Source organism: Pholcus phalangioides, unplaced genomic scaffold (assembly GCF_987345545.1).
Source record: "Pholcus phalangioides strain wild (caught in Gottingen) unplaced genomic scaffold, Ppha-v1.0 ptg000004l_1, whole genome shotgun sequence".
Taxonomy (NCBI): domain Eukaryota; kingdom Metazoa; phylum Arthropoda; class Arachnida; order Araneae; family Pholcidae; genus Pholcus; species Pholcus phalangioides.
Window position 1 is genome coordinate 1,351,338 of NW_028301597.1, and position 27,997 is coordinate 1,379,334.

Sequence of the window (27,997 nt, forward strand, 5' to 3'; positions counted from 1 at the left end):
GATTATTGCGTTACGTGTGTGAGCCCCGTGTTAGAATTGCAAAACAAAAATAAAGAATTTAGTTTCAGGCTGCGTCAGTCTTGGCCAGTCCTTCGTGTGTTGCTGTTTTTGTAGAGGTATCTTGTATGTGGCACTCATGAAGATTAAGAGGTATCTTGTTTCCATTTAAACCTATTAAATGTCCAACAGTTGGTGTATCGTGTTGTAAATCTTGTTGAAGGTGTGTTATGTATGTTAATGTATGGTTCAACTCAATATGATGCTGACATCTATACACCTTAAAAAAAAAAACCAGTTAATATTAGTGTATTTAAAAATGTTAATCTGGAAACTCATTTAGTTTTGTTATATAGTTTAACATGAAATGCAGCGTTGCAACAATATATGGCGTCAGCCGTTGCAAGCACGCATTTTTTCGCCCCCGTGTAATACAAAAGGAGCAGTTAAAGGGTGGATGTGGCTCTCTAGTCCAGCGCCGGAGGAATAGACCTGCCTCTTCCCATGTGTTTCGGGACAAAATGTTAAATCTGACAAATATGCAAGATGAATATTTGTTATAATGTTTGCCATAACCAAATAATTTAACTTATGTTATGAAAACGCTCGTGACTTTACATAATTTTTTCAAATTCCAATATGTACTGTAGAACGCAAGTGGTTTGTCAAATTATTTCAGTCATTTTTTTACTGGTCCTTGTTTTCAGAAAGGTTGAGAAACACTGTTGTATTCTATAAGACCAGTCATACCCAACACGCACTTCCCATACAGAAGGTGCATTCTCAAGATCGCACTAAAAAATATAACTGGATCCATTTTTTTCACGTGATTTTTCGCTACTCATCATGGCCACACGATGAAGTTTAACATGCTGTGGTGGTTTCTCTTTTTTCCCCTCTTTTTTTAGCTATTTAGAGATGGATTAATTTTGAATTTTTTTATATTGATTTTTCTAATTTTTGCTCTATTTTTTTCCAGTTAGTTTGTTGGGAAATTTGCCTGTTGTGGCTTCTGATTTTGTGTTTATATTTGCATACACAAGGGTTCTTAATCTATGGGTCGCGAGCAAAACTTGGTTTGCAGGGGCTTCTGAGATGGGTCATACTCTTTGAGGTCTTAGTATACATTTTTAAAAGCCTGAAAAACATTATTAAAAGGCTAACATTATTAAAGTCACAAGGGCATGTAAATCCATTTGTTGCTGCATCATTAATTTCAGGGCGTGTTAACGACATTGGTGGATTGGGCTGGGACCCAGATACTTTTTGGAGCTCTCTTGAGCCATGATATGATTTCATATAAGGTGTATCCCAAAATAATAGTCACACATACAATATTCTATAAGTAACTATTTTTTTGAAGTGAAAATCTTTTTTCAACTAGGAATCCCTGTCTGTGCAGGATTAAAGTTATAATAGTTTAACATATATATCTGCATTTCTTATGACAAAAAAAGAAAAGAAAATAGGTTGAATAGTGGCATTTCACACAAAACCTGTCCCAAAATGATAAAGCCATATTCAGTCATATTTTCAACGTTCAATAAATTTTGCATTGTTCTGTATAATATTACACTCTTGTCTAGGCATCGATTCATGAAGTTTTTAGCAATGTTGCAGAGAAATATCTTGCCACACTTTGAATTTCTTCAAGTTCTGAAAAACTACTGTATTGCTTACCATTCTGATATACTGTACATGCCACTGTAGCTTTTTCCATTGGATTGAGATCTTAAGAACATGTGAAACAGTCCATCAGTAGAATTCCATTTTCAAGAAACCACTCCCAGGTCCAATTTTCATCTTAAGAAGATGCATTGTCTCGTTGAAATTGAACTGGGGCCAATTTGAGATTCAAAACAGGGAATTAGACACTTTCTGATTCAACAGTTCTTGGTATGTTTGAGCATTCAGACGTGCAGATAAAACAGCCAGCTATACTTTTTCACCAGTGTGGAACATAGCCCAGATTGTTAAACTTTCACCTCCTTGTTCACACTTGAGGTAACTTAGTTCTTCCTCTCTGCTATCATGCTAATAATATTTCCAGCCATCTGGACCATCCAAATTAATTTTTTTCCATCATTCCAAATGACATTATGCCACTTGAAGTACACAAGATATGATATTTCACCCATTCTTTCCTGTTTATGATGCTCACCAAGTTTCAGATGAGTGAGCATTTTGCGATGGCAGATATATTTACAACACTGAACAATGCAGTAAACTAGATTTCAATACATTCACGTCTCTCTCAGGAAAAGGTGCTAGTTTTCTTAAACAATGTGCTTATATCCCTCGTGGGACACAGCCTGGATCAAATCTGGCACTACAGATTCCTCAAACTTATGGGAAGAGTTACTTACTTTGCAAAGAATCACACTTTTCTCTGGCGTTTCGTCAACACAAGAGGACAAACTTTAGTCTTTCTAGTGGCTGCTGTGTGGGCATCGTGCTGGACTCTCGTCCTGAGAATCCAGGTTTGAACCCTTTGACGATACAGTGGTGGTCGGCTGAAGTTGGTTTTCTGCTGTTTTCCAGCTTCAAGGCATAATGCTCGCTGGCCTTCCATTTGCAAAAAGTCTCTCCTCAGAGAGCAGACAGACCTACAACATGATACTGACATAACATGAAAATTCAAGCATTCCCATCTTTAGTTCAGAAAATGGAAGACAGATGGCAGCATGAACACGAAACAAGCACAACACGACAACATAATAAGTTAGGGCCACACATATACTCGGAATTGTAGAATATCAATCGTTAGAAGTTCCATAGAGGAATGTGTATGAGATACATGTATGGTTAAGTAGTAGTCTTTCTAGTGGGAACCCCACCGTGACCACAGTGGTGGTCGGCTGCAGTTGGTTTTCTGTGGTTCCCAACTTCGAGGCGTAAATGCGAGCCGATCTCCCCATTAAAAAGTCTCGCCACAGACACAGCAACAGGCCTACAAGCAGTACAAATATTCAGTCACTACACTTCACTCACTTTACTTCTGAAAAATAGATGGCAGCACTGAAAAATCATACACAACACTAGATACGCACTCAGACTGTTAGGTACACACACACTTACACTTCCGGCGCAACTCACTAGGTAGTAAATTGTCCATGGCGATAGACCTGGGTTGTGTTCGGTTTGAAAAAAAAAAGTCTTTCTAGTGTCATACAGTACCCTCAAATTTCAAATAACAATAAACAGGATTGAGAAATTTACTTTACAATCACTTGAAACGTCAGCTTATTCTAATGCAATTCATTAATTTTGTTTCATTTTCACGCTGAGATTTTACTTGACCCATTATGAAAGAAAACATGAAATTAAACTTGAGACAGAAAACTACGTAGTTGCCAATACATTAAAACCAGTTCTTTTCCTTCCCTTCCAGTCTAGCAGCAAAGACTTGCAGTGCAAACATGCCAAAATTTTCACGACGGCATCATAAACCTAGGTGACTCTATCATTTTGGGACACACCTTATTTTGGAAAGTGTATTAAAAAATTATTACAGAATGTTCAGCAGAGCAAGGACGTAGCCAGAAATTTTGTTCAGGGGAACTTTCATTTTGGGGGGGGGGGGAAGGACCAAAGTGATAGATTTTGTCATCTTTTTCACCTTTTCTCACATTTCGGGGAGGACCAGACCCCCAAGTCCGCCCTCACTACGCTCGTGCAGCAGAGTCATTGAAAATGTTTTAGACCTGTGTGCTCGACTTCATCTGGAGATTTTGTTTCTGAATTCTGGGATGCTTAGACCAAAATGCTGTGGGTGCTCAATCACCCACTGCACTTCCACTGGCTCCGACGGCATTGATGCATGAGAATTCTGAAAAATATCTAGAAAAGTATGAACCCTCAAACAAAAAATCAGAAATGATAAAAATTTGAAATTAATGAAATAAATAGTTCCAGAATGAGTGAAAACATTTTCTTAGTTAGAGATAATACAAGAATTACCATATATACTTGTGTATAAGCCGATCCCCCACTTCAGGACCACCAAAACCTCAATAAATTGAAAACCTGTGTATAAGCAGACCAGAAAAAATCTGTGCATTTTAGAGAAAAAAAATTTACAATGGAAAATGATTCAAACTTGGAAACAGAATTCTACGTCTGATGTACCCATTGGCACACTAGGCCAATGTCAGGTTTCTTCAAGGCACCACTTTTTCTTGTTTCTTTATCATCGGAACTCATCCATTCGATCCACAAATTCCTCAAATAGTATTTGAGAAGCTTGTTTATGCTCACATCTAAAGGCTGTATAATCGACGTTAGCCCACCTGGTATCAAAGCCAATGATGTTTTTATTTCTTTGCCTCGGCTTTGACATTATCGGTTCTTTGGGGTTTGAACATAATCCCATACCAATAATGTCAGTTTCTCGAACACTGCTAGAAAAATGACTACTGATTGCAGGGGTCAATATTTTCCTCATCAAGAACTGAATCAGAAGTATAAGCCGACCCCCCCCCCCCCCCCCACTTGAGGAATGCATTTCTCCACGAAAAAACTTGGCTTATACATGAGTATATACGGAAGTAAAAACTTTTTGAAGAATTAATAAAAGAATCAATTGAAAAAATTAAATTAATGAGTGAAATAAGTCCAGAATTAAGAATTTCAGAATGTATAAAAAAAATTCCAGTTGAGAGTTTATGATAATTTGGGGCCCCATGTTCAATTCAGTGTTCTGGCTCAGGCATTAGCTCACCTGTGAAGATGACACTGACTGGTTTTGAAAGATTATAAAACCAAACGTGTTTTATTATTTAGGAACATTTTAACCTATTTAACGTTATTTAGGAACATATATAAACATTTTTTCAAATTCAAAATACACCCTTGGGTTGTGAAGTTGATCCTTTTGTTTAAAGATATTCTGAGTTAATTTTTATGGTAGTGCAGCTAATAGAAGATGACAGCGTGACATCACAAAGCTTGCTTTCATGTGTGGAATAAACTCTGGTTTGGCCAAGGGGACAGAAGCTGCTTGAAAACGGCTTTAACATCCAGCTCAAAAAATCTCCCATGTGGCCGTGGCCTAGAAATGTCGGATTGCTGGATGGGCCAGACTAGCTAATGGCCAGACTATTGAGAGTGTACTGTAATTTAATTTTAAACCATAATTTCTAATTTACAGACTATCTAATTTACTATAGTTATCTGTAGAAAAAAATCCCTTATTCTTTAAACTTTTTTTTTGTAGTCATTGAAAAAATCTGAGAAAAACTGAAATAAATAAATAAATATATATATATATTCCAGACCTGCCAATTCTCCGGATTTGTTAAAATTTCTCCGGATTTTGGTAGAAAATTATATTTTACGTGAGCTTTCATGTTGTCGTGATGTCAATGACTGTCGTCGTCGTTAGGGAAAACAGCTGTGGTCATTTCCATCAAGCAACCGTAAAAAAGTCTTGGTGACTACATTTAAGCAACTGGTAAAGACGACTTTGTTTACGTAGCTTTATCGGCAATCATTTATAAGAGGCATGACCAAAATTCCTGTATAAGCGTTATTGTATTCCATTGACAGCCGTGCAGTAAACACACGTTTTTTTGTCAGCAGCTTTGTATTTTGAAGTTTTTAAATTGTTTCCTCCGATTAAATATGCCTTCAAAAAGAAAATATAAAACTTTAAGCTGTGTATAAAGCTTTTAAGAGTTCATATATCCAAGATTATCAATCACTGATAGTATCCACGAAAGGAAACACTTATGTTTTATGAACAGTATTTTATGTAGACATGATTTCTATATTCTGCATGGAAAGACTGACGTGGAATTATATTCTGCTCAAGGGCAATGCAGAACCTGTCATGAATGGGGGGGGGGGGTTGATTAAAAAAAATTTTTGGGAAATTTTTTTTGACGCTGGGGGGGGGGGGGTACCCCCTCGGGAGAATCTCCAAATTTATGGATTCCAAAAGGTGGCATGTCTGTATATTCTGAAAATCGTAAATTGTGCATTCATTCTGCCCATAATAATTAAATTAATAATTCACAATATTGCTAATGTTTTTTGTTCTAGCTTTTGTTTTAGATATGCTTTACTTTCTCACATAATTTTGAAGTGTCATTTCCAGCCCTTCCTGTTAAAGGATACGTACGTCGAAGAATATCCTAAGCTTCCGTTTATTAACAATATTAATTAACACATAATCATAATACTATTATTATTCACAATTCTAGATTATTGTCGCATTATACATGAAGACTTAACAAATTTTAGACGGAGTTCCAATAGAGATAACAGACGCCCTCCGATGCTCTTGTAGACTGTTTGCGTAACAGTTTTCTTCTTCCGTCCCTCCTCTGCGCTTTTTCTTCTCCTACACGCCCACGCGAATTTTGCACCCGACGCGTCTTTAGTCATTAATCAGTGGGCCGCTGCACTGTCATGCAGCCTGTTCCTGTCACATCACTTGATGTTTTTTGGCATGTTCGAAAATTCACTTTAGTAATCACAGAAAATAAGTGCTTTACAAGTTCTAAAACACTAACATTAACGCCATAGCATAAGGAAATGAAGAAAGAAATGTTCTTCTGATCTCAAAGCTGACTTTTTGATCACATTCAGTGAGACACACAGGTTCCCATAATTGTTTCCCAGAAATCCAAAAATTGCAGTAGACACCAACAATAAATGATACAAAAAAAAGGTCAATTTTTATTCACTACATTGAACGTGTGAGGCCCTCTCCCTTACAAGATGAACCCTCCCCATGATAAAATCCAACATACACCATTGTGTAGTAAACTAGAGTATTTTTAGTTCCTATTTATATTCTATATAGTAGAGTAGTAATATAGATTCATGTTTATGTATACATTTTTTTTTTTGAAAATTTTTCATTTCAGGCTCAAATCAGCTCAATGCAGGGCTAAAATGCCAAATAAACCTTTGCGGAGGTCACCTCGCTTGCTGGAGAAAAATGACAAAACTCCAAAAGAAAATATGTGGCTATATCTTCCTCTAGAAATAAAGTTCAGGATTTTCAGTTACTTGAATGGTAAAATTTTTGTTCAAATTGAATGCGAGCATTCTAAATACTCATGGTCGCTCATTTTGGTTCGTGGGTTGTTCGAACCAAAATGAGCGACCATGCACTTATCTACGCTAAACGTCATGCTCCATTCATTTGCCCATGCTGCAATCTTGTTTAAGTTGGTCTGGAGCAACTCCCTATCGCTTTCATTCCCGATTACCCCCATTAGCTTCACATCATCTGGAATTACTAGCAAATTCGCAGATGATGTGAAGCTAATGGGGGTAATCGGGAATGAAAGCGATAGGGAGTTGCTCCAGACCAACTTAAACAAGATTGCAGCATGGGCAAATGAATGGAGCATGACGTTTAGCGTAGATAAGTGCATGGTCGCTCATTTTGGTTCGAACAACCCACGGTTCTCTTACGAGTTGAATGGTGTCACTATCCCGGATGCAACTAGAGTCACCGATTTGGGAATTCTCATTGACGAGCGACTTAAGTTTTCTGAACATTGTTCAGCGGTTGTCAAAAAATCGAATAGAATGCTTGGTCTCATTTTCAAAAAGGTCTCTTCGCGTTCTCCTAAAGTCATTCTTCCTCTTTTTCGAGGCTTAGTTCGTCCTGGACTGGAGTATGCTGTAAGGTTTTGGAGACCATACCTACAGAGGGACATAGACTTGGTTGAAGGGGTGCAGAGAAGAGCTACGCGTGTCCTTATTGGCACACAGGGCTTGAGTTATGAAGAAAGACTTCATTTTTTGAATATGTTTACATTGGATGAACGCAGGTGTCGAGGAGATATGATCGAAGTGTTCAAAATTTTCAATGGGATGGATAGGATGGACCATGAACTTTTAGTACACCGCCAATCGACTGCTTTTACAAGGGGACACCAGTATCGATTGGTGAGGGACAATGCAAGGTTATGGTGTCGCAGGGAATTTTTCTCCAATAGGGTTGTTAATAAATGGAATAGCTTACCCCCGGAGGTAGTAAATTGTAACACAATTGACACGTTTAAAAAGAAATACGATAAACATGTTGGGGTAAATCGAGAAGCTATCCATTCTTAGAATAAGACAACCATAAGTATTCTTTATGGGCATTGTATAATATTTTTTCATGTGTATATAGTGTTTGTAATTTGTGTTAATTGCATTTTTAATTGGGTTGCTGTATTTTTGAAACATATGACAACCATATTTTTATGGGCATCTTTTTATCAGCCACCTCGTTGGGCATTTTGCCTGTTGTGGCGTTGTATTTGTATTTGTATTTGTATTTAGGGGGAGTTTTTCTGGTACCTTTTTTAGAAAAAAAAAAATTCTCTTAGATCTATTTAAATTTTTTTTCCTTTTGTTGTAGGTTTGCTGTCTAATAAAAACTAAAGTAATATAATATACAAATACACTACCAGTTATTGCTCACTGTATAATTGAGGGCTGAAAATGGTGAATACTGTCCGGGGGGTATTTGCTGCATTTTTCATGTTTTATTAATGAAATTTTGTGAAACTTTTATAGTGCAATCGCAGCTTAAGTGCCAAAAAAATCAAACAGTTTTTCACCCTAAAGTGCCAAACGAGAAATGCTTTGCAATGTTGTCCATGAAAAGCGCCTGATAGTCCTCTAAGTGGTACAAAAGAGCATGTAAAGAAGTTGTGAATGTGAACGTTACTATTTGCTGCAAAAAAGTTTTTTTGTGATTTCACATTTTCCCTTTTGCTACTTACAGCATTTACCCTTCAATTATAGTTGATGCTTTTTTTTAATTTTCTGCGAAATCCATCTTTTTTTTTCTGATAATAATATAGCTTAGTTTTTGTATTTTCAAGGAAACAATTTTTCTAGTGCTACAAGAGCAAAGAGGCTATAAAGTCCAACTTGGACCCTTGCCGCGAAGAATGAGTGACCATCTCTGTTCCAGGGCCTACACTATAATTAACAAAAGAATCAATTAACACTGCTACTGCCAACTAGAGGGAGTGTTGTGTAAGCCTATACATGATGAATAACTAATTTTAGCAGAGTCAAGTCACGTTCATGTTTTTCATGTTCAATTTTTCATGTTGTGTCAGTATCAAATTGCAGGTCTGCCTGCTCTCTGCAGAGAGACTTACAACATGATACTAACATAACATGAAAAATTCAAGCATTTCCATCTTTGCTTCAGAAAATGGAAGAAAGAAGACGGGAAGGAAGACACAAAACAAGCACAACTTGACAACGAATATGTTAGGGCCATACATACACTCAGAACACACATTCTCTGGCATGTATCAATTTGTTAGAAATTCCGTAGAGGAATGTACGGTTAAGTAGTAGTCAAGATGTGTTAATATAAAATTATTTCCATGATTTAGTCTGCCAAAACCAACAATAATACAATGCTAGCCACTTAATGTGATCACATCCTTACACAAAACAAGTTGCAAAATGTTCAATTGTGCCACTGCATTCCACTGGCTCTTTTTTAATATATGATTGATGATGATAATTGTGTCATTGAATAAACATTTTGTTTCAATGAAGATGTTCCAAAATCTAGAACAGATATTATTTCAATAGAAGTATTCCAAAGAATTGATCTTCATTTAGTAGCTTTTATAGATTTTCCACTATAGAATAGCGAAATGAAATCAAAAATAATTACTCTGTGATGTCAGTATTTTATGTATAATGTCTGAAATTTAATTTGCAAAATATTGACGTGATAAATAATGCATGTGAATTAAAAGAGACACTGGTGCATCAAGTATATGTCAGTACATAAAAATATTTATCATGTGCAGAATTTTTTTTTTAATTTCTTAATTAGTTCATTTTTTATCTTTATCACAGCTGAGTCTCTGGGTAAACTGGCTTTGTCTTCTAGAGAATTGTCTTTCGACATTCAGACATTTCTTCAAACAGTACCAGGGTTATTCCTGCTGAGAAAGGATCTCTTGGCGGATTCTTCCGTCATTTTTAATGAGAAAGATATATGCAAAAAGATAAGAAATTGTAGGATTTTAGGTAAGATATATTCCTTTATCAAATATATATAAACATATGTGCATAATATGTTGTATTATTATATTGGCCAAATAGGAAATACAGGTTTCTAATGTTACTACATAAGTAAATAATGTAAAATATGTATAACGTAGTGCTCAACACAGGGTTACTTTTTTGAAACCAGTTGCTATTTATTATAAATTTTTAATTTTGAGGCAGTTCTTCATTCTCTCCACTGCTGCAAATAGCTGAGTTTTTACTCATAAATAGTCACCATTTTGACTCTGTACATTAAATTTTTATACGTCTTTACTGAAATTTCAAGTTTTTTTTCTGCATACACTTTTCTGCTTCAATCCCCTCCTTTACCAATCACATAATTATTTCCACATAATGTTATGTGTGTATAGATAGTGTATTAATATGAAAACAGAGTCATACATGCATTATCACAAATCACACATGTACATTCTAGAAAATTTGAGTGTTTTGAAGATGACTAGCTTTTTGGGTCAATTATCATACACACTCAGTGAAACCTCTCAACAGGGTTGGCAGGTTTTTGACGCATGTCAGTTTGTGACGGTTTAAACCGCGGTTTAAAACTGTCAAAAACCTCAAATACTGCTTTTCAACATATAAATTCCCATTGAAAATACGCACATTGATTGCATGTAATGCTTAAAGTGGCTATGCTGCAATACATAATGTGTGATTTTAAAATAATCTTCCCCCCCCCCACATAATTATTTTGGACAATTATATACATGTATATATACTTGTAAAATATAGAATTTGAGTAGAGCATAGCATAAAACTACGGAAGCATATGTAATGTATTCAAGATAGTTTCAACCTTCTAAAATTTCTTCAACTGTTTATTTATATATGAATATATATATATTTGCATATCAACATCTGCTCTACTTTTTTTTTTACAACAGATACATGTTTAAAAAGTTCTTTCATGCTTGCTATATATAATGTTGATTTCTGTTATTATATTATCTAGACAATCCCAGATATTTAAAACAATATTCTTATTGTACATAACATTAGAATATATATATCCAGCAATCAAAATACTAAATTATCCTAAAATAATTTTTCCCCTGAAAAATTAATTAGTTCATTATTAGTCAAAATTTTTCATTGTTACCACAGTTTCTATTCTTGGGTTACATTTGGTGGTATATTTTTTAATGATAAGTGTTTTTTTTCCCTTCAAAAAGGCCTTATAAAAGTAGCCTGAATATACATATTTTTTATATAAAGTATCTTAGTTACTTAAGTTATATTACAATATCAAAATTGCTAATTCTTACCATATTTTCTAACCTTGGGCTATGCATTGTGATGTTCTATTTTTAGAAAATTCATGAATGGGGATTGCATCACAGACCTAAATGTAGTGGTATATTATCTCACAGGGTTTTGTTTTTCTTTTTCCTTCACCAAGAAGCAGCAACAGTAGTGACTGCATTGTCATGCTAGGGGCAGATGGTCTTATAATCCAATAAAGACACCAGCTGCCCTTAGAGGACAAAGACCAGTGTACTAGAGAAAAGTCCAACTTTGCTATTTATTGTTTGAATTGTAAAGTAGTGAGGATTAATATGGAAACCAATTTCAGAAATTTCATTTGATATTTTTTTATGTTTAGTGAAACCAATTTCTAAGAAATCATAAATATTTAGTCTATTATTAGTTTAAAATATAATGAATCGTGATGGAAGGCCACAGCATATAGCCTGGCAAAATTTTGATAAAGTAGAGAAAAATGGAAAGATATATGCAAAATGCATTAATTGTGGAGTTATGCGATGTAATCGTGTGGACAGGATGAAGAGCCATATAGCTCAGTGTATTGGAAGGGGCAATGATGTTGAACAAATACCTGATGTACAAAAAGCAACTACATCAACATCTACGGAGTTCACTGCTTCACAGCCTATTATTTTGTTGGAATCAACAGAACCTGAAATTTTCACTCAAAAAAAGAAGCAAAAAATTGACTTCATTGTGAAATCAAATTCTGCTACAACTAAAAAAATTGATTTATTAGTGGCAAAGTTTTTTTTATGCCATAATTTTTTATGCCATTCAGTGTTGTTGAACATTCAAGTTTCAAAGATCTAGTTTCTGCTTTGTGACCTGGTTATAATACCCCAAGTAGAAAAGCTTTGGCTCAGTCATTGCTTGATGAAGTTACAAGAGAGGTTGAGAAAACTGCAAAAGACGATCTCAGTGGAAAAGCTGTAACTTTAATTGAAGATGGATGGAGCAATATTCATAACGATCCAGTCATAGCTACATGTATACATTCTGAAGGTAAATCCTATTTTCTTGAAGCTGTTGAGTGTGGTGCTATTATGAAAAATGCAGATTACCACAAGCAAATAATTTACAATTCCATACGTTTGGCCCACGATAAATATTCTTGTGAAGTAAAGGCAGTTGTAACTGATAATGCGAAAGTAGTGGAGAAAGCCAGGCAACTTTTGCTTAATGAGATTGACCAAAATTTAATAGAATATGGGTGCTCTTCTCATTGGCTCAACTTACTCGGACAAGATCTAACACCTGAAGCTGTGCTCAAACAGGTGGTTAAAATACAAAAATACTTTAGAAACCATCATTTGCCTTCGGAATGGCTTAATGAACATATGGGGTCAATAAAACCCCAATTACCTGGTGATACTCGATGGAAGAGTACACTTACTTGTCTTGAAACATTTTTACACAATAGGCCATTTTTTCAGAAAATAGTAGAAGATCATGAAAATGACATTGACAAAGGAATTGTTATTTTAATCAACAATTATAATTTATACAAACAGTGTAAAGATCTTTCATTCCAACTCAAGCCAATAAGTTGCATTGGATATTCTTCAAACAGATACAGCTACAATAGCTGACTCATGCCGTGTTTGGCTAGGCCTTCTCAAAGAAAGTGCTCTTCAGCCTCACATTGAAAAGATACAAAACAGGATGAACCAGATTCTGAGACCATTTCATTATTTGGCATATAATTTGCACCCAAAATATAAAGGTGAAGGACTGACTGATGTGCAAAGTGATTTGGCTCGCACATGGGCAACAGAGAAAATTAACGGTTGTCTACCATTGCTAATTTCATATGAAGCGGAAGAAACTCCTTTTCCACCTTCTTATTTCAGTGCAGCCGGAAGAGTGACAAACCCTGTGATTTGGTGGAAAGGACTTTCTAAATGTAATGCTTTTTCAGCTGAGCCTGCATCTGAACTCATAAAACTAGCAAAGCTTTTGCTGTCCAGTCCCGCCAGCTCAGCCTCCATTGAAAGAGTATTTTCTAACTTTGGATTTGTCCATTCAAAACTTAGAAATCATTTAGGTGTAGAAAAATGCGCAAAATTAGTTACATGTTATCGGATGCTACGTGGTAAAAATGAACCACACTATTAATTATATATCTATTCTGGACATTTTGTACCTCAAATTCAAAATCGCAATTTATAATTAATATTTTGTTTCAATTTTAATAAATTAGTGTTTGAAAATGAAACATTGTAATATCAAAGTGCCTCATCATTAAGTTATATACCTTATATAGTACCTTTCATTTAGGTTTTTGACAGTTTAAACCAGTTTTTGATAGTTTAAACCAGTTTTTGACACTTGTCACGTCGAAAACCAGTTTTTGACGTCAAAAACCCAACTCTGCCTCTCAATAAGGGACACTCATAGGACCAGACTTTTTGTCCTTTGAATAGGGGTGTCTCTTAGTCGGTGTCTCTTAAATAGATGTGTGACTGTCTTTGAGAGAAGAAAAGGCAGTATTTCTTGGTATAACCTTAGCATATGTGCTTAAATACTGCAGTTAAAGAAAAACCATGCAAAGTATGTTTTATATGCATGGACATAAGCCTTTATATAAGGTCAACGTAAAAACAAATGTAGAAACATTAAAGTTCGACAGTTTATATATAAGTATATATATATATATGTGTATGTATATGTTTTTTTCCATTACAGAGTTAAGTTTTTAAGTTGACACAATGAAGTTCTATATTATGCTTTTGTGAATACGTTTTTATTTTCTTCTAATGAAATTTTTTCATAGTCATCAGTCGTTCATTTGTGTAAGCGATTGTTATTGTAATTTTATTTTATTTTTAAATATATCACATGACAGGTTTGTTATTCAAGGCAGCCACTTTCACCCAGCCAAAACCAGCTCAGATGCTATTTGCATATGATGTAATTGAACTGGTAAGAATTTCATTTTTCTTAATTTATAAATTTTTTTTAAGAGGATTTTTCATTTATTTTAAATTGTAATTCCAAGATGTTACAATTAGCTGTGATTACTACATTTGCCACTTGATTTCATGAACCTCCAATTTGTGGGAACTGATTTTTTTATGCACCAGTTGTCCCTAACAAGTCTATTGTTAGGGACCCTTTCAGTCCTTTAGGGACCCTTTCAGTCCTTTAGGGACCCTTTCAGTCCTTTAGGGACCCTTCAAGTCCTTTAGGGACCGATTTCTTTTAATGTTTTTCTCTAGTTACTAACTTTCAATTTTACAAACTAATTGTTCAAGTCCATTTCAGCGTGTAAAAATGTTTTTAACTTGACTGCACATCTTCTGCTATGATTGTATTGCAAATTATATTCTTCTCATCAGATTTTTATATTTTTGATGGAATTTTTGTAAATTCTATGTAAGTGAATTATTATTCACATTATTTTTACCATTTATGTGTGTTTGATAATACATATATTCCTGTATGAAATGTGATTTTCTCCATTCTCTTTTATTTTTAGTTGGGATGGCATTGGGAAGCTCAAGGAGAGTTGCTGTGGGAGGATGATGAATATTTCATGTGTTTTGGGGAGTTCTTATCTGCATTCACAAGAAAGTGGAACAGTCGCGATCTCCATTCTGCTTTTCCATTCATTCAGAAATTGGTAGGGATGGACGTTTTAATGAAACAAATTCTCCGAAGCGGCCCAGGTATTTCCAGTTTCTTGAACAAAAGAAACCTAACTTATATTTTTCTATAAGGGAAAAAATTTACTAAAATGTAAAAAGAAAAAAAATGTAACTTATATATAATTTTGAGAATTTTTGTTTTTGTCTTGAATGTGTTTTAGATACCATCTGCAAAAAGTTTTGAAAAGTGGGGTCTATCCGTAGAGTCTGTACAAAAAGTTTGGTAGAAAAATTTATCGTCTATATCAGCGTTTTCCAACCTTTTGAAGTTTGTGGCACCCTCAGGAATAACATTAAAAACTTGGGGCACCTTTCCTTGAAAACAAAATGCAGTTTACTACAGCAAAAATCACAGAGTAAAAATACATCAATAAAGTTTTGTTCGATTAATCATTAATATGAAACTTGTGACTGATGCTTAAAGCACAGATACTTGAAATCAGGCCTTACAGTTGGCAACAAAACACATAAATTGTCCTCAAAATCTTGCAGTCTATTTCTTGACAGATGACAGCAGAAATAAACTTCACCTTAGACTCATAACACATACACGCACATTCTGTTTAGTTTTAGCACATTTCTGGTAGTTTTGTGAAAAGAGGGGTATTTTTAAGAAATAAACTATATTAAAATATCTACAATTTGAAAGAATATTTTCACTCCTCAACGAAATTTGGAGTAAAATGGAATTTTTATACGTAAATTACGCATCTGTATTGGCAAACATTGCTTCAAACATCTGTAGCACTAGAATCTAGAGCACCTGGGAGCCCCTCTTTCTCAAAATTTCCATTCAAACTATCAATACCATATTAAGTTATAGTAATTTATTCCTCAAGATTTTTTTTGCCTTGTCATTTTTTTTGGTGTGAGCAAGAGAGAAATACGGCATTGAATTTTGTTTGGGAAATAAGAATTTCCAGATCAGAACTTATATGAGATGGGAAGGTAGACTAAGGTACCTTTTCCTCTCTCATCAACTCTTGAGTTTTCAGTCCAGTGTGTCCTTTTTTGAAAGAAAATTTGTTGGCGATTTCTCTCTGCGCGCATGAAAAAAATGATGTGGCAAAAATTTACTGTAGAATGGAAATAACAAAATGCAAATGTTTGGTAGGATCCTTTAATGCTTCATATTATGCTGTACCAATAATATTCAATAGATCATTCAACAAGGAGACCACAAAAAATAAGTTAACCTTTTTGCATTTTGTGTTGTGCTCTTTCATATTGAATGCAGCTATACATACATATAACTACTCTGCACCAATTTATAGTTGGCCATTGGTTACTGATGTTGTGCTATAGATGATGTAATTATCAGGAACATAGAAACAAAATAAACTGAACTTTAAAATTTTATTCCATTCATTAATAAGTGATATTTGCAGATAGTGCATGTTGTGAATGGATAAATGAAAATGTGTACAATAAGACCTTGATATAATGTTGATTTATAGTTGGCCATTGGTTACTGATGTTGTGCTATAGATGATGTAATTATCAGGAACATAGAAACAAAATAAACTGAACTTTAAAATTTTATTCCATTCATTAATAAGTGATATTTGCAGATAGTGCATGTTGTGAATGGATAAATGAAAATGTGTACAATAAGACCTTGATATAATGTTGATAGTTTTCAATGTCGCGTGTTTGTTATAACATCAGTTATCTCATATCATCAGTTATCTTATTATAACATCAGTTTTTTAAAGTCTTGGCTAACTGAATGGAAATTCTATCTCATATTTAACATTATGCTTGAATTCCAAAAAACTACCTACAAAGTCACCCCACAAGTGTTTTAAAAGAAGTCATGTACAATAATACCTCTGTTTTCATTGACCTTGGTTAAAATCGGTTTCCGTTTTCGTTGATTTTTTCCACAAAAAATTTCTCTGTTTTAGTTGGTTGCCTCAAATTCCGTCGATGTACCCACTTGACTTTGCTGTTAATTTTCAATTTTCCTGCTCATTGTGCCATTGTTTCTCGTGTGGAGCATCACCAAACAATTCTAGCACGCATCTAGCCAAACAATTCCATGGAACCAAAGAAAATTTCCAGAGCCAGCAGCCTTTCAAAGAAGAAGGCCAAGAACACGATCAAGTTGAAGAAAGAAATCATTGAAAAAAATGAGCGGCATTAAGATTGCTGTGATCGGAAGCATGTATAGGATGTCGCCATCCACGATAGGTTCCATTGTGGCGAAAAAAGAAGCAATAAAAAATGGTAATGTAGCAAAAGGTTAGAATGTGTTAACAAAATAGAGATTGCAAGCAATTGAACATGTCGAACAGTTATTGCTAATTTGGACCAATCAAAAACATGACAATTCTGTTTTGGAGGCCAAACTGTTATATGCTGATTTCATTAAGATAATGCCTTGTATGAGTGCTAGTGTACTCACTTATTTTAAGGCCAGCAAAGGCTGGTTCGAAAAATTCGAAAGGTGCACTAGCATGCACAGTGTTACTAGGCACGCCGCAAGTGCGAGTTTGGGCAAGTCCAGGGCCGAAAATTTCGTGTCTGAATTCAAGTGAACTCGCATAGTGACCCTAGATAGTGCCTTGATATCTATGATCCTTATAGAGAGAATTCTCCCTTCCAAACAATATCTGCACCTCTCTCTCCCTTTCTCGCAGTCTTTCATTTGCCTAGAGTCATTATAAAGGTACAAAAATGTAAATTCCACGTTAAATTTTTGTATTATTTTGGAGGGTTTAGAACAAATTAATTGGATTTACATTGATTCATATGGGTAATAATTGACTCGATTTTTGTCAGTTTCGGATTTCGCTGAGTGGTTTCGAACAGATTATTGACGAAAACTGAGGTATCATATACTTTTTTTTCCTGAAGAGCAACTACTTATCAAGACGTTCTATATCTTTTATCATATTTATTTACTACTTCATAGATTTCTTTATCTTGGAGGTGGTTCATGCCTGCTTTGTTGGTTTTGAAGTCATTAGTCTATATGAGCTTCTATCCAGTCTGGTGCCTCTCAGCATTGAATCCAGTGCACATAAGTGGATACAGGCTAATCAGGGCTAATCCCCCGGGCATGTATAGGGAATGATGGAATGATCACCCTTCTCTATATCTGCTTATGTCAGTGCATGTATAGTTGTAAAAAAACTTACTCATTATTAAGTCACCCCACTTATATAAAGTAACTTTATCTCAGTGGTGACGTTATGTCAAGATCTGACTGTACTAAAGTAAATGGAACATTTAAGTTTAAAGAAAGACCAGAGAAAGTAAGAATGATCTGGGAAAAATAACTTGTTGAAAATGTTTATTTAATGGTTTTTTTTTTTTTAAATTTTATCTTCACGCATTCCCAAGGAATCAGCACGATCCGTCCAATTTGTTAGTGTTAGTAAAAATCCATACCCGAACCGGGATGTTAGATATATCTTTAATGAAATATAAAAGATATATCTTTTATATTTCATTATATTTCATATATTTCATAAAAAAAAGCTACTTCACTGATCAAACTATTGGTGAAGATAATATTGCAAACTAATTATTTAACACTGACTGAACACTTTACTAAGAAATGAAATATAAAAGATATCTTTTGTATTTCATTTCTTAGTAGAGTGTTCAGTCAGTGTTAAATAATTAGTTTGCAATATTATCTTCACTTAATAGTTTGATCAGTGAAGTAGCTTTTTTTTTTTTAAATTTCTAAAATATTATTCAGAAAAACTTTGTAAATTAAAGAAAGTTAGTAAAAGAAAAAGGGTTTCTTCTGTAACAACTGTGGTGTCTCCATACAATAAAAAAGCTTTGTTGAATCAAAAACTTTATCTAAGGGAAGATTCATTAAAAGCAGATAGTTGTCAATTTAGGTTTTGAGGATCCTGGGTGAAGCTATGCTTTTATTTTATAGTTAACTAGCGATAATACCCGAATCTGCTCGGTTTTCTCCATGTACAATGATACCTTGGATAAAGAGGATGATTCATTCCAGAATCATGCTTGTTAGCCGAAACATTATTTCCCCTATGGTTTTATGGAAAAACATTTACTTATTTCCAGAAACATCCCGAAATTTGAAGATAAGTTTTTTAAAACAGCAAAACTGTCTGAAGATGAAAATGAACAACTTAAAAATTGAATAAGGGAGAATTTACAAGGAAGATGAAAGATGCTGAAGATCTTTTTATTTTCCAGTATGTACACAACCACAACACCAGCTTCAGTCTACTAAAGATGTTGGCACAACCCAATTTAGTCCGTAGGTGTCCACCCATCCGTTGAACTTTAGTTGACTCATTTCAGTTTCTCAATTTTAGTTAAATCATTTCTGTTTTTGATACATGCAGATAGAAAAAGAAAAGTTCTTGGAATATCCAGACTTTTCAGTTTGAGACTAAGAGTCTTGCTCTGAAAGAATATGTACTCTGAAAACATAGGCTGTTCTTTTTTCTACGCATTTTACATTGTAGCTGAATCTTTCATATTACATGAAACCATTCAAAAACTCTTACAAAAAGAATTGAAGATGCATCAGGAAAAAATTTCTGAGATCGACATGAGTTAATCAGGTTCGAGTGACTGATTCTGATGATGATTGGTATAAAACTTCAGCTCACAATGCAGCTGTTTTATATTAGCATGTGCATACGTTTCAATGAAAATGTTTGTTAGTCAAATCGGTATTCGTTAGCTGAGGCAGAAAAAGTCATGAAAAAAATCTGTTAGCCGAAAAATTCGTAAGCCAAGGTGTTCATTAGTCAAAGTATCCCTGTATTTTGCTGCATTAAAGAAGTAACAATTCAATGTGAAGGCATATGCCTGTCTAAAACGTATCGTTAGTGAACCACGATAACCAAAGTAAACATTCCAAAAGTCATTGTTGAGGACCAAAAACCATTGTTGTCCGATGGTTTTTGCTTGCTCTGATGAACTTTTAAAGTAGACTAAATTTTTAAAACTTTACTATATCCTTAAAACTTCGTTCAATCCAGTATATATGCTAAATTTGGCAACAATCGGTCTAAAGTTGTAGATTTGTGTATAGAGAACATGCAGACAGAAAAATTTATATATACACTCATTGCTATAAAAATTTGCGCACCCAGAAGAAGTCGTCGAAATGAAACGAAATTTTACACATGTAAGTACTACGTTGATATAAGTAAGTGATTAGAAAATCCAAGAAAAAGGATCATTTATTGCAGAAAAAAGTACAGATGAACAGAAGTTTTAGTACTCTGTTGGACCCCAGCTAGCGCGAATGCACGATGCGATACGAGCGGACATTGAGGCATACAAGTTCCATATGATGTCCTGAGACATCTCGTTCCACAGTTGCTGTAAATGCGCCTCTAGTTCGACCAACCTCGTAGGGTGTCCAACTTGCCGTCCCAAATGATCCCAGATATTCTCGATTGGTGACAAATCTGGGGATAGAGCAGCCCAGGAAAGGGTGGTAATGTGGCGGAGGCAGTCTTGTGACATCCTTGTTGTGTGTGGCCTAGCATTGTCTTGTTGAAAAATGGCTCCTGGGAGCCCTGCCATGAGTGGCAACACATGTGGCTGAAGGATGTTATGGATGTACCGCTGGGCTGTTATTGTGCCATGGATCAATATTAGGGGTGACCGTGTATCGTAAGCAATGGCACCCCATACCATGACACCAGCTGTGGGAGCGGTGTGTCGCTGTAAAGCGAAGGCAGGATTGAAGCGTTCACCATGGGGCCTCCACACACTAACACGATTGTCATCACTGCTCAAGTTGAATCTCGATTCGTCGCTGAAGATGACCTGGTTCCATGCCGTTGCAGTTCAATCCCGTCGTGCTCGACACCACTCCAAACGGAGGCGTTGGTGGGTGGGTGTCATTGGCAGCACACGTAATGGGCGCCGCGATACCAGATGTCCTTCAGCCAGGCGCCTTGCGATGGTTCGGGAAGACACAGGGGCCCATAGTGAAGCTGCTGCCTGTGTCTGGATAGCGGCCAATGAGGCAGTTGGCTCTATAAGTGCGTTTCGGATGATGTGACGGTCTTCTCGGCGACTGGTCTGTCGAGGGCATCCTGAACCTGGTTGTCGTGTAAATGACGTCTCTTCTGTCCACTGGTCCCAACACCATCTCACAGTAAAATCAGAACAGCCTAGTTGACGAGCTACTCGCCGAGCTGACCACCCAGCTTCCATCATACCGATGATTCTTCCCCTATCGAACTCTGACAACTGCTCATATGGTCTTCGATGGCGGCGTAACAGCATGTCTACCTCAGCATTTCCTTTGCAAATGATTAAATACACTCCAGCAAGCTCTGCTTACCTGTTTTATACTCCAAGGAGAACGAAGTTCAACGCCCTCTAGTGGCATTACGCAATGCGCAATCACGCTGCATTTCTAATCATTTGCATATCTGCCCGACATGTACCTTCAGGCCAACTTTCGTTTCGATCCCACAATTATTTCTTGGTGCGCAAATTTTTATGGCAATGAGTGTATATAGATAACATAAAATTACATTCAACTAGACTATTTTTTGGTCAATATCTTCACTACATTGCATTGTCTTTCCAGTCCATTAGCTTATCTGAAATTTTGCTATCTTTTTCAGGGCGATTTCCTCACAAGGAGAAAGCTCTGCGTTTATATTTCAAATATGTATTTTACATGCCAAATCAGAAAAATGGTCATAAATTTTGGCTTGTAAATATACTAAGGAATCTGTCTACTGTACAACAAGCAAGAATATTGTATATTTTGTTTGGACCAACTAGAGCAGGTATGAAACACAATTTAATCTTTTTTTTTTTTTCTTTTTTTTTCATTTTGTGAATTAAGATGAAGTATTTGAACCATCTCATGCTGGTCAAAGTGATCTTTCTACCTTCTCATGAAGTTTGTAACTTTTTTTTACAAAATCCTAACTAATTTTCAAAACGCTAGTGTTTGTTTTTGGCGCCCGAGTAGCTCAGTGGTAAGATGCTCGTCTTCCACTATGAAGTTTGCTGTCAAGGTTCATGGGTTCGAATCCAACCAAAAGAACACGAGTAAAAGTTCTTTACCTATCAAGCCTGGGGCAACCACCAGTAGATGACGCCTTCATTGCCCACCCAACTCCACTAGTTGGAAATTGCCATATGGCGATATATGGCTGGAGTTGGTGTGCGGTAAAGTAGTGTTTATTCTTGTACTTATGTTAAGCAGGGCCACAACTAGAAGCAAAAATTTGCTCTGTCGCTCATGGCCAGTATCAATTCTGGTGCTCTGGAAAAAGAGTAAACTTGGCACCTTTCCTGGTCCAGTTCACAGGGCTCTCGACCCCTGCCCTCATATTTCATACTTCGGTGGTTTGTGTTATCTGGAAAGTATGGAACATAACTTTTTTTATTTTTGATTTGAATGTTTGAAAAATATAAGATTCTAGTAAAAAATGATAATTTTTTATGTACATTATGACATTAATTTAGTTAATATCATATGTTTAAGTTAAACATTATTTCATCTGAAACTTGTAATTATGTTTAAGTAAAAGGAGAAATTTCAATATTTTGTCATTCTGTTCAAAAGTTCAGTTTTAATCATTTTATTTTTTCTGTGTATTTAACTTATATCTATTTTTTCGCTTCCTTGTTATTTGGTACTTGTAGGCGAGTTTGTTAGTTGGTCTGCACCTTTGACCAGTAATTGTTTCTCTCCCTATCATGAAATACTTCAATTAGCATCTTTCATCGATTTGATTGGAGATCATGAGGATTACAGGGGGAATAAAATTTTATCAGTCATTGAAGCCCTTACTAGTAAGTAAAATTTTTTTCTGTTTTGATTTTTTAAATTTGTGTGAATTTTTCTTTTCTCCCTAATATTGCACTCTTAGAAGCTTTTACATATTGATAGATAAGGTGTTTGTACATATCACACACACACACACCATAGTTTATTACTATTTTATTATTTTGATTCAAATATAATCTGAATCCAAATCATTCACATTAGCTAACTTATTTTAAAGCAATTTACAAAATGTTTTTTTCTTTGTATTTTTAAAAAATTTATTATTGTTTATTTAGTTCTGCCCCAGCCCTGGCATCCTGCTCATATAATTCATCTGCTTCTACAATGTGATCCTAAATATTTAAGGATTTTTATGGAGAAAATATTGCATCGTGGAGGATATCCTCAATTAGCTGTTTTTGTTGTCCGATGTATCTATGTGAGTTTTGTTTCATTTATTTATTATTATGGTTTTCACCATCACTTTTTATTAATTGGTTTGAAGCAGCTTTTTTCTGATTTTGCTTTATAATGTAGACACCTATTTATATATTGAGTGTATTATAATGAATATATGATTAAAAAACTTGAATAAACATTTTTTATTCCCTCAGCTATTGTTCATGCTAAGGAAAGATAAAGCTAATGTATCACATGCTGTAGAAACAATTTTTCACCAGTATGCTGACAAACTTGACAGATACAGTGACCAAATACCACTCTTATTAGATTCAAATGCTGCTTTCAACACCGATGAAAGTAAGAATTTTTTTTATTATTTTTAAATAAAATATGTATGATTTTACACAACTTGAAATATTTTTGATATTTTTCTTGGTAAGTATGTAATTAATTATTGTATATGAATTTTCAACCAATTGATGCCACTTGAAAGTCAAGGGTATAGTTTTCTTGATAAGGATTCTCCCTGCCCATATGAGAAATCACATGGTTGTAAAAGATATATTGTTTTCCATGTGTTCTCAGAAGATTTCTTGAGCAAATAGAACAAATTTTGTGGAATTTTAGTGATTTACTTGTGTGAGTGATGGAGAGTATATTTTTGTATAAAATGTCTAATATTTGAGGTGGGGTTCAGCTGAAATATCCTTAGTAACTTAAATTTTTGGTATTACTTGTACTTGGTTCTCCTCGGAATTTTCTCGCAACTTACTACATTAGAGCTTCTGTGTAGAATATGGTAGTGGTTCTCAAACTTTAAATAGTTTTATTAACTTAATTCTTGGTGATTCTAAATTTTGACACCATATTTGAAGTGACCGTTAGGCAACCTCCTGGAAATATCAGTGTAGCTTCATATAAGCAGTAAAATGTGTGAAATCATATCTAATTATAAGTTATGTGGGTTTTTTTTTGTTTTTTTTTTTTGATTACTGAATGCGTACTGGATATTAAGTAACTCGATCAGTCTAGGGTTTTTTTTAGGTTTGCATATATTTTTTTATGTTGTGAATGATGAAAATAAATCTCATATCTCTTAAGAGAATTAAATAAAATATATATAATTAAAAATAAATCTCTTAAGACGTTTGATTTTGAAAATTTTTCATGACTCTTCAGTTCATGTAACTCACTTAATTCATGTGACATTGAAGGTGGTTGTAGCCCAAATTCTGGAAACCACTGCAGTATGGCGGTATAAAAAATTTTCAGGTAACTATACCTATAAGAATATGTGAAATGATGTCCTAGCTAGGCAGTCTGTTCTATATGAAGAAAACACTGTTGAATGTGTGCTTAGAAATTATGTGCACGTGTACCTCATAGAAATTAGAACGTAGGAGAATGTGAGAAAATTATATTTTTACCTGAGAAGATAAATTATCTTTAATAAGCAGTCTAATTTATCTGTCAACAATGAGATAAATTTTGTAGATGATGTGTGCCACCATTTGATAATGTTTGGTATTATTCAAAAAAATTTAATTTTAACTGAAGTCCATGAAGTTCATTTTTATCAGTCCACAGGTCTGATAAAAATTTATTCGAAAAAAGTTCAAAGTGTTACAAAACTATCTGAAAATTTTTTTATTCCTCAAGTAAAATAGTTTTCAAATTTGCTTCTTCCATTTTTTTATCTTTTTTTCCTGGCAACCATTGATAGTTCTGAAATTACTATTAGTATGCGCAAACATTTACATTCCCCTCAACATAATTGTCTTCCGCATCTACCACATCTTTCAAATTACTGGAAGGAATAGTACACCATCACCATATCCACTTTCATCAATATCTTCCAGTGACTGCCCTATAGGTGATTCCAACTTCAAGAGTTCTCTTTTCTGTGGTTCGTTACTTTGAGGCACAAATGCGAGGCAATCTTCCCATTAAAACAGTTTCCCCACAGAGAGCAACAGGCCCACAACGATACAATTATTCACGCATAGTTAGAAAAATTGATGGCAGATGGATGCACTACACATAACAAGTATTGCACCGAAACAAATTTCATGTTAGGTTTACAACAGTTACACGCACATTCCAACATGTAAACAATTCGTTAGATGTTGTGCAGAGGAATGTGGTCAAGGTGCATGTATGGTTTAGTAGTAGTAGTAATGAGTGCCACATAGCATAGATAGCCTTCTCTATTGTTGTAATGGGTGCATCACTGTGGTTATTTCATTTTGGCAAAGACATCATAGTCACACAGGCTCTTGCCACAGTATAATGCTGCAGCTGCTGGACATGGTGATGGTATGCGATGCCTTTCAGTGATTCGACAAAGTGTGATAGACATGAAGACTATTATAACGTAAATATTTGTGCTTAATGATTATAAAGTCATTTCAGCATTGTTGAAGCAGTTTTTTGTCATCAACTGTAAACACTTTGATCTCTTTCTGAGATGTAAAGCAGGATGTGCCCAGTCCTTCAATATTCAATGTCAGACTCTTGAAAGTGCTGGAATGTGTTTCTGGGAAAATAAATGCACCAAACACTTTATTCATATTGTAGTATAGTGGTTCCCAGAGTGTGAGTCATGTCCCCTAGGAAGAAGGCAGCATGCAAGAATTTCCAAAATAAAAACATTTGATTGGAAATTTATTCTCATCTTTCACAGTGAAATAAAAATGCATCACACCAATAAAATGTCTGAGCTATTTAACATACCATAAATGTACTTGCATCTATAATAATCAATATATATATACACACACACACATACACACAGTATTTCCCTGCATTAGCTGGCATGCTGGGAAATTTGAGTCACTGATTCTGGATAAGTCATAATTTTGTGGATTCTAAAAACTGATTGAATAGGCTGTTTTGAACTTTATCTGTTCTCTGCATTTTAGGACCCTTTTTGTTTTATGAACTACTTATGTTCTGATATTTCAAATATTATTTATTTTTGCTTTTGTACCACAAATCTTGATTTATTAAAAATGTCTGATAGTGAGTATATTCTGGCATAGATTAAGATAAGTTAAATGGAAACCCCTATGTTTGTTTTCATTTTTGCAATCCTCGATCATGTGTAAAATTGGGATAAACAGTGAAAATGAAAGAATTGCTCTGCAAAACATGATATTGTAATACAAAAGCGACAGTATACTTTTTCATTCTCTCAACATGCCAAAAAAAACACAAAAAAAATTAGAATTTTTTGTATAAGGTTGGCAATATAATTAGATAAATAAATAAATGCTGGATTTTCATTATCATTATCAAATTTCTGGATAAAACACATTTATTACAGCAACAAGCCATTATTTTATTCTGATTGGCTTACTTATTCAGTACTTTATTTTGATTGTTATCAGTCTTTATATGTATTATGTTGCTCTTATTGAGTCTTGCTTTTCCCATCATGCGCTGGGAATGGACCGGACTCCAACATTCAAAAAGCTGGTCTCACCCGATATTTACAGCATGTTGGTTAACGGAGGGGAATATGGTATATAGAAACAATAAAAAAATATATATATTTGATAGCAGATAGTAGCTCAGTAATATTTTATTTTCAATGAAGTTGATCAGGGCAGGAAGTGTCACAGGAGGAGGGATCGTCTTCGAAAACCAAACTCAAGCCAACCCTGACATGTCATTAAAGAGTGATATCTGTTGTAAAGGTTGAATCAGGAGGAGTAGTCTTCCATTAAAATTGTTATAGTTAATTAAGTTAATTAAAATTCTCTCTCTTCGAAATTTTTCTCTGCACATTTACGATGGTACCCCGGTTGAAAAATGCTGAGTTAGAGGTTTGAAAAAAGGGATTTCTTACCTTATTACTAATCGGAAATTTTCTCTTTTTTTCAAGGGGAATTGTGGAGTAGAAAACTTTACTTAGACTCTGGTCTTCTTGAAAATAATATTACTCCAGATTCAGGAGAGAGAGTTTGTCAGTGTCATTTGTTTCCAGGACCTTGTAACAGAATAGATCCTATTTTTCTCAATAATTGAATTCTTTTTTTCACTTTTGTATTGAAAAAAAAAAAGATCTGGAAGATGATCATTGTGTTACGCATCTTCAAAAAAAATGTTTATATATATAAATATATATATACACACATAATATCTGTTTTATATCAAAATATCTTGGAATATGTGTGGGCTTCCCAGTTTTAGTTTAAGTGGCATCTGATTACCTTCTGATCATTCGAGAGATTTCAGATATGTTTTTCTAATTTCTGACTAATCAAATTCTGTGGAATATGCTTTGTAGATATATACTTACATGCGCAAAAAAAGTGAAGCTTCAGCTACGGACATGTATATGGTGACTATAGTATGTTGTTGTATATATATAATTTAAAAAAGCCTGAAAAAGTTCTTAAAATTTGGGAACAAAAAAAAATTTTTTTTTCTATTGAGAAACTCTGCAGTTAATCTATTCCCTGGCGGTCATGAAGGCTGATATCCGTTAAGGAAGATGGAAATGTAGAATCTGTTAAGGTGCGTCTGTGTAAGAGTCTGCCACAATTTTTATATCTAGTCAGATAGTTCAGAAGTACTCTGAGCGGACTTAAATTGCTATTCCAGCATGTCGTAAACATGATTAATTGGTAATAGCTCTATGGACTTGGATGGCCATCAATAAAAGTATTTACATCCTTGAAAGAATTGTGTTGATCAACTCTCGCAGCATGGGGTGGGGTGTTGTTTCATTGGTAAATGGTGTCTAATTGACTTGGTATAGCATAGGCAATATCAACTTACCAACTATGTGGTGGTTCTGTCCATATTCTACTAGATTTCTAGTAGTAAAAGTCAATCACATCTCCATGGGAGGGGGGGGGGGCAT

At 34.7% G+C, this 27,997-nt stretch overlaps 1 protein-coding gene across 1 annotated transcript; it reads left to right on the plus strand.

The window, feature by feature from the left end:
• LOC149086397 (F-box only protein 47-like) lies at positions 1-27,973 on the plus strand. Its single transcript, XM_089255296.1, has 10 exons — positions 1-150; positions 6,870-7,021; positions 9,841-10,014; positions 14,171-14,247; positions 14,804-14,993; positions 21,566-21,733; positions 22,602-22,751; positions 23,022-23,164; positions 23,340-23,484; positions 27,014-27,973. The coding sequence occupies exons 1-10, from the start codon at positions 137-139 to the stop codon at positions 27,154-27,156; spliced, it is 1,356 nt and encodes a 451-aa protein (XP_089111422.1). The 5' UTR covers positions 1-136; the 3' UTR covers positions 27,157-27,973.
• The last annotated feature ends 24 nt before the right edge of the window (positions 27,974-27,997 follow it).